The sequence below is a fragment of the Arachis ipaensis genome, chromosome B10 (genome assembly GCF_000816755.2).
Source record: "Arachis ipaensis cultivar K30076 chromosome B10, Araip1.1, whole genome shotgun sequence".
Classification (NCBI taxonomy): domain Eukaryota; kingdom Viridiplantae; phylum Streptophyta; class Magnoliopsida; order Fabales; family Fabaceae; genus Arachis; species Arachis ipaensis.
Genome location: NC_029794.2, coordinates 111,800,283 through 111,811,168, shown reverse-complemented (window position 1 = coordinate 111,811,168; position 10,886 = coordinate 111,800,283). Strand labels below are relative to the sequence as shown.

The 10,886-nt window shown below is 35.7% G+C and overlaps 2 protein-coding genes across 4 annotated transcripts; both read right to left on the bottom strand.

Moving 5' to 3' along the window:
* On the bottom strand, positions 1,340 to 3,528 carry LOC107624173 (F-box only protein 13). 2 transcript variants are annotated; one of them, XM_016326649.2, is made up of 2 exons: positions 3,302 to 3,528; positions 1,340 to 2,982 (listed from the first exon to the last, which is right to left on the bottom strand). In XM_016326649.2, the coding sequence occupies exon 2, from the start codon at positions 2,952 to 2,954 to the stop codon at positions 1,701 to 1,703; it is 1,254 nt and encodes a 417-aa protein (XP_016182135.1). In that variant the 5' UTR covers positions 2,955 to 2,982; positions 3,302 to 3,528; the 3' UTR covers positions 1,340 to 1,700. The 2 variants fall into 2 exon arrangements, with proteins under 2 accessions (XP_016182135.1, XP_016182136.1); XM_016326650.2 differs by having other exon boundaries at positions 3,131 to 3,524.
* On the bottom strand, positions 6,014 to 10,772 carry LOC107623231 (ubiquitin carboxyl-terminal hydrolase 18). 2 transcript variants are annotated; one of them, XM_016325417.2, is made up of 11 exons: positions 10,066 to 10,769; positions 9,592 to 9,796; positions 9,406 to 9,494; positions 9,214 to 9,299; positions 8,974 to 9,136; positions 8,719 to 8,842; positions 8,342 to 8,499; positions 7,866 to 7,950; positions 7,463 to 7,675; positions 7,297 to 7,358; positions 6,014 to 7,039 (listed from the first exon to the last, which is right to left on the bottom strand). In XM_016325417.2, the coding sequence occupies exons 1-11, from the start codon at positions 10,362 to 10,364 to the stop codon at positions 6,292 to 6,294; spliced, it is 2,232 nt and encodes a 743-aa protein (XP_016180903.1). In that variant the 5' UTR covers positions 10,365 to 10,769; the 3' UTR covers positions 6,014 to 6,291. The 2 variants fall into 2 exon arrangements, with proteins under 2 accessions (XP_016180903.1, XP_020970607.1); XM_021114948.1 differs by having other exon boundaries at positions 6,937 to 7,071; positions 10,066 to 10,772.

Genomic DNA, 10,886 nt, shown 5'->3' with positions numbered 1-10,886 from the left:
ATAGATATTGGGTGATTAAGTTATTAATTATTTAAGTTAATTTATTAACTAGATGTTTATTAATTTAGTTATTAATTAATTAAATAAATATTTTTATTTTAGTTAATTTATTAAGTAAATATTTTTAATTTGCGACACACTATTGATGTTATTCGTTTGGATGTTTTATTTACACCTCTTACGTTCTTGGAATTTTGGTTTAATTATTCAAGTACAATATGAACGACATAAACAAAAAAACAACATTTGCTTACATAAATAATCAAACTAAAGACACATCCTCTTACATTCAGGTACAAAATGAGGTAAGTAAACATAGAAAAAGGTGAAGAATTACATGAAATACACAAACAACAACTGAAAATAAAGACAAACAAAGATGCGACACTAAGCTAAGCCTTGTCTGTAGGTTTGTTCGGACAGCTTTTTTGGGTATATCCGATTTACTTGCATAGACCACACCTCTTTTGTTGGCGCTCATCCTCATCCATCTCATTATGGAACCTAGTGGATATAGGTATGCAAGTAAACTTCTTGTGCATGGCAAGATTAGGATGCAGTCATATTCCATACCACTCCGACCAAAGTTTCTTGTCAGGTATCGGGGGAACTCCACCTTGTACACCTTAAATACAACCACCTGCCTGTATACCGGATGCACATAAGTTATTAATTTAATCCAAAATTTTAATATTTAAGTAAAAATGACGATTTTAAAACTTGGTTTTAAATTTTAGAGAATATTTTGTATGCAAAAAAAAGTTGAGAATAAAAAAAGACTTTTGACCTATACCTTAAAGATCAAAATCGTACTTAACCCTAATCTACAAAAATTGGATTTTACCCTCGCCTTGATATTAAATATAAAAGAACACATTGACAACAAAATTTAACAATAGATTTTCAACATTTTTTTTTTTTGTTTCCATTAAACCTATTTACTTGTGTATCCAATCAACGTTCCAACAATAAAAAAATCTACGTCCCAAATCCCAAATCCCTATACCCACAGCCCACATTCATTGATTACATAACAATTTAATTATACGTAATTAACCTCCATGACAGAAACAGAGAATGGGCCATTTGGCCCTTCGTTACACCCTTCGTCACAATGTAGACATAAATGCCATACCTGTGAGGCTGTGACACATGTTGCCATATACGCGTCTACTTTCCAGCATGCCATGCAGATATAGCATCACATGTTCACATGACACCACATAATTTTCTTTCTTTTAATACATACATTTTAAATTTTTAATTAAAAAAGAAACTTAATTGCACATTTGCACTTACTAAAAAACAATCTTAGTCATCTTGAATTGACTGAGAAAGCTTCAAATAACCAAGACTATGCAGCATTATAAGAAAGAGGACAAGCTTGCAACAGAAACTATCGATATCCGTTGACTTCAGCCACTGACATTACTTTACATTAAAAACAAAAAAACAAAAAACAAAAAACAAAACAAAACTAAAAGGAACCACATACAAGTTCTTTCACCAATAACAACTGCATTCACTGAAAAATGGTGTACATATAACAAATCAATCAAGAAAAATTACAATATCTCAATTCTCAGTTAGCAATCAATGATTTGGTTGGTTAGCTCCATATCATATCTTCCAGTAGCTACTTTACCTATTTCTCTTCAACAGTTACAATTGAACTACAAATTTGGCACCATTTTGCTGTGTCATACAGAAGCCTCTATCCTAGGCTCAAATGAAAATGAAGACATAAAGTCTATGACTTCACCATTTATGCAACAATTTGGCAATTCAACCCAGTTGTTGCTAACCAAATCACACAGAACATAAGTACATAGCTCAGAGGAGTTCAAGCATATGAATATCTGGTTACCAGCTCCTACACAGTTAATATCCACTTTCTTTCCATACCATTCATGAGAAATTGATGCAGGCATTGCTGCAATCTGGTGCCACCCTCTTTTAGCTTCATCATACTTCCACACACGAAGACTCGCGGTTTCCAAGAACTCTGATAACAGAACAACTAGCATCTCCCCATTACACTCCACAACATCAATTGAATACTCACTCAGAACAGGCAACAACCTTGGATACTCGATGTAGCACTTGCTTGTCAGGTTGCAAGCTACTATTGTCCCTGTGGAGCTAAGAAAATAGACAACCTCTTCGCCATTTTTGTCGGTAATGACCGACGAATATTGCTTTGAAGGGCTTCTCTGCATGTTGCTTGCTACCACAATACCAGCCTTACTAAGGAAGTATACAACATTGTCGTCCTCGGTCGAATCAAACTCCATAGAACAATCATCAACTTTTCTCCTTAGAGAAGTCTCACCTTCCCAACTTCCAGAGAAAGAATTGTAGACTCTAAACACAAGATTCTGAAGTTCTCCGAAGACTAACACAATTTTGTAGTATAGTTGTTGGTCTTTGGTGGTTGTGCTCATCACAATTGCATTGAGTGGTTGATTTTGAGGGGAAAACTCAAGCAGAGGGAGTTCACTACAAGTTCCTGTCACAGGGTTGCTTACAATGAAGCTTCCTGATGAATTACGGTAGCAAATCAAGCCACCGGAGGCAGCAACCGGCATACAACTTTTATTAGAATCTTGATGCAAAAGTGGGGGGTGATTGAGTCTTTTCCAAGTTCTTTCAGCAGAGTCAAAGATTATAGATTGGTTAAGGTTGGGAGCAACCATGAAGAACCAAGGATCCCTGGAAGGAATGCTTGAGCAGGCAAGCTTGAAACTAGCCGAATCAGCAACCGAATTCCACCGTTTCGACACGGAAGTAAGGCGAAAGAATGTGGAAGTTGGAAGCCATGAAAGTATCCTTTCAAACAGATCCTCATTGAGGTCATCAAGAGAAAAGTTATTGAGGAGTTTATGATCTCCATTTTCTTGTGATTTTCTCTTTAGACTTCTACCTTGACCATTCCAATCTCTAGAATGTTCCATCGATGAGAAAAGAAATTGGACAAAACAACTGCAACAACAAAGGAAAAAGATGTCATCAAGCATTGAACTTCTTTTCACATTTCAAAGCCTTATACTAATAATCTCAGAAGCCAATAATTAAAACAATTGAACCAAAAAAAAATTATAGTAAACACTAAAAGATTAATTGCAAGTACAGATATTCAAGATTTTCTCCTTGGTTCCCCAGACCCTCTAGCTAAGATTGCAAAGGTTGATGGTAGATTCTCAAGCAATCAAAGAATCCAAGTTAGGAAACTCTTTGAACATAGAAAAAGAGAGCTAAAGAAAGATGGTGATAGTGAGTGAAGGAGGAGAAGGAAACATACCTAATAGAAAGAAGGGGAAACTGGTGGTGCTTTGGAGTGAGTGAGTGAGAGTGAAAGTGAAAGAGTGGTTGGTTGCAGAAGAGAAGAGGAGATGGGAGCGTGTGTATTAATTGTGGAGAAGGAAATCCAAAAAGAGAAAGAGAAAGGGAAAGGGAAAAGCAAAGGGGACGGAGAGAGGGGGAACCATGGTAGGAAGCTTCCTTCACACTATCACATATGTATATGCATTACACGCTTGCCTCTTATGTATCTCAAAATGTCAATATCAAATTTATACCATTTTTTTTTATGGCAAATTCAAGGGAAGTTTTTTTTATATAAATAAATTAAATATTTTATTTACTAATATATATAATTTAAGAGATATTTATCAATTTACGTAATAACATCATTTTTTTTTGTCAATTTATAAATTGAAAACAAAAAATTGGCAAGTGTCCTTGTTGTGAATTGTGAATTGTGATGTTATATCTGTACATAATAATGAGGGTAAATCATACAAATAAATTAAATATGGATCAATATTACACCAACATCTTAAAATGAAATAGATTACATGTATATCTTAAAATAATTCTATGTAAATCGAATCAACTAAATTAGATTTATGCTTTTTCAATTTAAATTGAATCTATTTACTATATATGTTATATCAATGGTAAATTAAATTTAGTTTATTCGATTTACTACTTCTGCAGTATATACATGTAAATCAATTTAGTTAATTATATTTACTACTGATTATTGACTTTAAAGCATAAATATCAATTAAAAAAATACTCTATATCAATAGTAAATCAAATTAACTAGATTCTATATATATATATATATACTGTAGAAATAATAAATCGAATCTAATTCAATTTATTATTGGTATAGCATATATAATAAATCGAATTCAATTAATTTGATTTAATTGAAAAAGTAAAAATTAAATTTAGTTAATTTAATTCGCATAAAAGTTATTTTAAAACATACATATAATCCATTTTATTTTAGGACATAATTTAGTTTATTTGTGTGATTTATCCTAATAATGAATACAAATTAAATATGGGATGGAAGTGGGTTGACTCTAGGGTTGAAGGAATCTAAGGCTTAGGATTCGGAGGTTGGAAAATGAGAAGAGAAGAGAGAGTAGACGTGTAAACAAACAAACAAACAAAAACACTGCTGGCACATGTAATGTAACAACTTTAATCGTCGTCTGCATGAAAGAAAGAGAAAGGACCACTCTTCAAACTCCAAAGTCATATGGGAAGAGGAGCAATGTCAATATTGTCAAAGGGGTGCATTCACAAAGCCAAAAGAAAACCCTCTATTTCCGGCTAACTTTGGCTCCTCGTTAAGGGAATCTTTGTCTTCTTTTGGCTACAAAGTCAATGCTCATTGCTCAAAGCCCCCATTCACAAGCTAACTCATTTCTTTCATTATTATATTTTTGAACCAAGATTAGTGCAATGCCATTGAAAACAGAAAAGCAAAAGCCGCTAATTGAGATCCTTTTTTGTTTGTTTTGCAGCTCCTCTACTCGTGCGTGCTTCATTCTCTCATATTCGGCCTTGCTTTTTACGCCTCTTTGCTTCTGGTGCACCCAGTAAATGTGGGTGTTTAGGTACATACTTAAATAGTATTTTGAAAAATTAGATTTTCACCCCATAAAATGTCAAGATTTTCCTTCTGCTTCCTCGATCATACCCCTGCCACCACCATCAATATTTGTCTTTGCTCCTTTCTCCGTGCGTATAAGATGGTACCCTTTCTTACTGGCCACTTACATCCCAAAGGTCCAACAAACTGATAAGAGGGGAAAAAAGTTCAGGGGGAAGAAGGAAAAACATAATATTTAGAGGGGTCAAAATTTAATTTTACAAAATGCAAATTTAAGAATTAGCATCCAAACATACGTACACCTGGAGATATCCAATTGGTTCTAATTCAACCGAAGTGGGTTGACAATCCAACCTTGATATCCAATCCGACCTTGCATGAAAAGATTTTAAATTCGCAAATAAGATAGTATAGAGTTTTGGAGAAATTTTATATCTACAAATAACATTAGGGTGAAGTTTAAGTCTTGTTCTATCTTACTCATTGATATTTCTAACACAAAGAGTGGAGCGGGGACCAGGTGAAAATCCTTTTTTTCACCAAAGAATAGAAATTTGAAAGCCTTTAATGAAGTGTCCTTGTGAATGAGAGCAAAATTACCAAGATAAATTCTTGTTTTCAATATTAACTAAAAAAAAAAAATTACTAAGATAAATTCAGTTCTGGGGCCTCTCCCTCTAATCTCACGTCTGAGCACATGGATTCACGTTAGATTCTTAAAGGTACGTCAGTATGCCACTGTTGAAATCTAAACATAGATTTATGTTATATTTTAAATTTTTGTACAGGAAAACCAAAAACAAAAATCTTTATACTGAAATAGTAGTGCAATGGGCACATTCTTTTGGATTCTACCCACACTAGAAAGCCCAAAAATTGCAAATCGTTTTGGATGGTTCTCAAAACAATTCTCTTCCAAAATCATGAGGTTAGCATGTAGAAATCACTCTGAACCAACCAGTGCACTTCTAAAATAAGACCTCATATTATATCTGTCCTCGTAAGGACCAAATAATTTATCATTTGTACTCCATTGTCAAAGTATTTAATTGATCATTTATTATACCTTATGACCTTCAAGTATTAAGAATAACGAACAAGTTACCTTGGAAAATATATACTAAGGTATTCCGCAGCTCTTTCAGGTATTTTATGTATCATCTACATAGTACACACTACACAGTTGAGGGAAAGCAAGAGTTACGTGTTATATTCTATCACTATAATTAAATTAGAGAATTCATTATGAAAGTGTTACAATAAGATCCAAGGTTCCTGCAAATAATGAAACCTCGGACAAAAATTTCCCAACCCAGCACCTCCTTTCTCCGATGATGGGATAATCAAATGATATGAACAGACAACAAAAATAGCAGCACCTACGTTGTTAACTTGTCCCCAGATACCTCCACTTTCTTGACTCCATTTGCGTGGCCAGTTTCAGAACCGTGAAATGGCAATCTCCGCTTCAATTGATGCATTTCTGATGCGGATGTTTCAGTGGAGAAAGAACCAACGCCAGAAAACACAGAGCCATCATCTTCAACTGGAATAGCATATTTGTTTGCACTAGCATACCCGTTGCCATGATTTGCATGGCCTTGTGCTGTCAGTGGCTTGCATTTGACAAGTTCTACATGCTCTTGATCTTCCCCCGAGTTTTGATAATCCATTGAAACAGAAGAATCATTCAGGGAAGAAAATCCATTTGCCAAGCGTGGAGAAACACTGACCTTAGCCATATCAGTATCGTCTTGCTCTTCCGTGCAGCATAAAATATCTTCCACAACAGATGAGCAGAGATTTGATCTCCTCATATCTATATCCTCCAAATCTTTGCCAGATTTAGAAGGTACATGAGACGATTCGGTTGCCCAACTTGGAGTCCCATTTGCAACATCAATCAAGCGGATGTCCTTAGACTGTTCACAGGCAGAAACCTTCAGTTCTGAATTACTACTATGTTCAGCTGGAAAAGCATCACATGTGCCATTGCAAGTTACAGTCTCCATATTTGAGAGACATTCGGCCTGTTCAGTTGGGCTGGGCTCCACTTCCACTTCAACTGTCTGCATGTGTGTGTCCGAAGATTCTGTAGTTTGAAGGCCTGATGGCCGAGCAGTTACCCTGTCCAAGAGTAAATCATCCAATAGTTTCCACTTCAATAAGAAAGTAATCAACATAAATTAATTTCCAAAGATATATGCATTATGCTTCTGCTCTAACTTTGATTAGTACATTTACTTTTCATCTCAAAACTCTCCTAGGTGAAAGGTCATGGTCAATGGCATATCATCTTTCAGGCACTACAATACTGCATCAGATATGGGGACATCTAAAGAGAGAACATTAACCACTTTAACATTTTTTTTTAAAAAGTATACCTGCTGTATAACAACATGTATGCACCTTGAGAAAGTACCTCCACCAATTCCACTTGCATTACCTGAGAAAGAAAAATGCAATCCAAACAATGATATTAAAACTCCAATCACATTATACAGATTCAATAAACAAAAGGGATGATGTTCAAAGTTTCTTATTATCTACCTTCCAATCATCAATTCTATACCAGTCTCCATGGAAATCCTTAATGTAGCAAATGTAATGACCAAAAAAGGAAGCATTCAGCATGTCGATGTGGACTACAACAGCATACAGCTTATAAATATCAGATCCATCTTCAACTTCACTCATGAAAGGGCTAAGATTTAGAGTCTCAGGGAACGTTACTCTCTTGTTAAGTTTGCCAAACCTCCCACTCTGCAACACAGCACAGATGAAAAGCCAATGAGAAAAAATGACAGAGAAGTCCACCAGAAAATCCATTACAAGATGTAATAATTTAATTGGAACATAGTCATAATCCACTGGTACAATTTACACTGCATGGAGGGCAATAGCCATGAATCATACAAGCAAAAGTTAAATAATCCAGATCAAGTGCTCAGACCTGAAATCTTTTCAAGGCAATAGTAAGAATATTTGGAGCTCGTTTCACAGTGAGACGTTTCCAAGCCTTGACATAATCTTTGCACCTGCAAACAGCAGAAAAAACTTTATTAAGACAGGATCTACCTAATAATAGCAAAAGCACATTACCAATAGCAAGTACTTAAATTCTTATATTTCATGACCATAAGCAATATTCTAAAACTTCTCTATTAATAATCTCTTTCCAAAGTCCAGTCATCAAAATACACTGCAACATCTTTAAAAAGAATATGATAAAATAACAACAGCAAAGACACATTTAAATAGGAAATAAAACTTGACTATGAATTCTAGAATTAACAATCAGAACCAAAAGCAGCTCTTAAATTTGTTGAAGAGTTTTTAATTTAAAATTTTATGTCCAACTACCAAGTGACACCTAAAACATTATTAATTAATTTCGTAGTATTCACACATTTTCTCAGGTAGCCTTACCCATCACATTTATACATATTTTCACCATGAAGCCACTCCTTGGCAGTGAACTGATCTAGACATTCCTCCAAGGAAGCAGCATCTCCATTAATTTCAACAGTCAAGTCCATCATGTTTTCGTATTGATTTGACTGCTTCTCACATTTTGTGCAAAACACCTATTTTCATCAGAGGCAGGGGGAGGGGAGTTAGCAGCAAAATAACATAAAATTTGAAATTGATACAACTACTGTGTTGCTATGACAACTAAAATGTAACAACAATAACAACTAAGCCTTATTCTATTAAGTTGGGTCAACTACATAGACTAATGATGCATGGCAGCCTATTGACCACTGGAATTTAACAATGGGAAGTCTTATAATTAGATATCTAACCTCAGATTGAAGGTGGCCACCAAAAATGTGTTGAATAAGTGTTGTCTCTTGAAGGTTAGGAGGGACAGCTTTTTCTCCACCATATTCATCAAGGCATACAGACTGCATAGTGTCGATTGCAAACCTACAAAGCATTCAAAATATTGACGAAAAAACAGGAAAATTTAGTGTTGCATCAAACTAATTATAAGATAAACATTAAATGCACAATTCTCTACAGAAAGTCAAGTAAAATTGCAGCAAAAATGAAGAAACCTCATGAATTCATGAGCATCCTCTTGTCTTCCATAACCCAGTGTGCCACCAATATTAGGCAAACGAGAGAGAATGTTCATTGGAGAAAATGCCTGTGAACTTTGCCTTGCTTTCTCAACATGGATTTCAAATTCACACAGAAAGCACCAATCATTACGACTGCCTGAAACACCACATACTAACAAAAGTAAGTACAAAGAATAGTGCAGCAAGAACCAAACCAGCAATATATATCATTACATTCTCTGCGGTGGCCGTTTTTCAACAGGTAGGCGATAAGCGGCCTTGTGAATGAGAGACATTGGAGAACCACATTTGCAAAGCAGCTGCACAGATTCACAGTGTATGTAAGTCTCCCCCAGAATCCACTTATTGCAGTATATCAATTCCAGTATATAATAAAGCCAAAGCAAGATTCTAATAACGTCATACCTATTTCCACAATTCAAGAGCCCACAAGGAGGAAATCCAGGCTTATCCCAGTTAAAGAATTTAACAAATTCATCATAAGGAAAAAGAGGCTGCAAAACCCAGAATAAACAAGAAAAGCATTCTTAAGATTCAAACGGGTAAAAGAATACGTAAGGAAATTTCATCAAAACCTCCATCAATAGTTACATTTTTAGGCTGCTTGATCGGCTTGGAAATTTCACGTCCACAAGCAGGTATTAGGGCAATTGAAGATGTGCTTTTATTAACAGCAGCAGAAGCTTTAAACCCTGGACTAGCTGGCCCAGATTGAGCCAAATTCATGGTACTATGAACTTCCTTGCATTTCAACTTATGATCGGATTTCCAGTGCATCTGTTGACACGCTTGGGAGCTGAAAAATCAAAACAGGAAAAAACAAAAGGTCGGTGCTTTTGCCCCCTTCTTAACTGATAGAAAATAAACATATTGAGCAGCATTATCATACAAAGAAATAATCAATAAAAATGCATCAACTTCATGAATAATTAGATGCTAATGTTAGGATCAAAACAACTGATAATGAAAACCTTCCTAAGACAGCTTTGAAAATTAAAAATTAAGCAAGAAAAGTGAATAGCCCAGAATCATATTGGAGTGAAGAATGATGCGTAATGTTAATACCAGTATCTGACGGATTTGCAGCGGGAACACCTGCTGGAGGCGTGTTTGGAGCAGACGGCGCAAAGAGGTTGGTCCATTGCAATGGCGGCGGCGGCGGAGGGAGAAGAAGGCATGGGATGAGTCCGATCAGAATCGAAATTGGCGTGAACCTCAAAGTATCGTGAAGCGGTGTTCTTGACGAGAGCGTGCAATCCAACGGCGACGACAACCGCTGAGAGAACCCACTGCAGAAGCCATTTGAGATCCCATGAGATTCCTCCTCCTCCTCCTCCTCCTCCGCCTGCAGAAGAGACAAGCATCTCCCTCTCCCTCTCCTCCTACCCTAGGGTTTTTCCCATACCCAAATATACAACAATATCATCACATCGTTAATCAAATTAACACAACAATTCTAGGGTTTCTCTTTGTTCGTATTCTGTCTCTCTCAATTATGAGTAATATCTGAAGTGAATCCGAATTGGCAGTGAGTGCTGCGCTGCGAAGCAATGTTAGTTGTTGATCCAAGACAGAGGAAGAGAGTTATAAGTTAGTTTGAGGTGACCCACCCAACCCAGAACAGTGTTTATAAGGTTAGTTCATTAGAGGGTTAACCTTCTTCACTCCCTTAACTTCATCAGCTTATGTGCCTTTCTGCGACTGTGTCGTGTGCTTAGTTGCTTACTACTGCTTGCTAGACCCTCTCATTAATTTTCGCAGAAATTCTTCCATATTGCAGGTAAAAGAAAATTTTTGCTTTATTTTGTTGGAGAGGAATACTAAAAAATTATTAGAATTTTTTTATTATTAATTAATCAGTAACTTTTTTTTGGTCAAGCAATTAG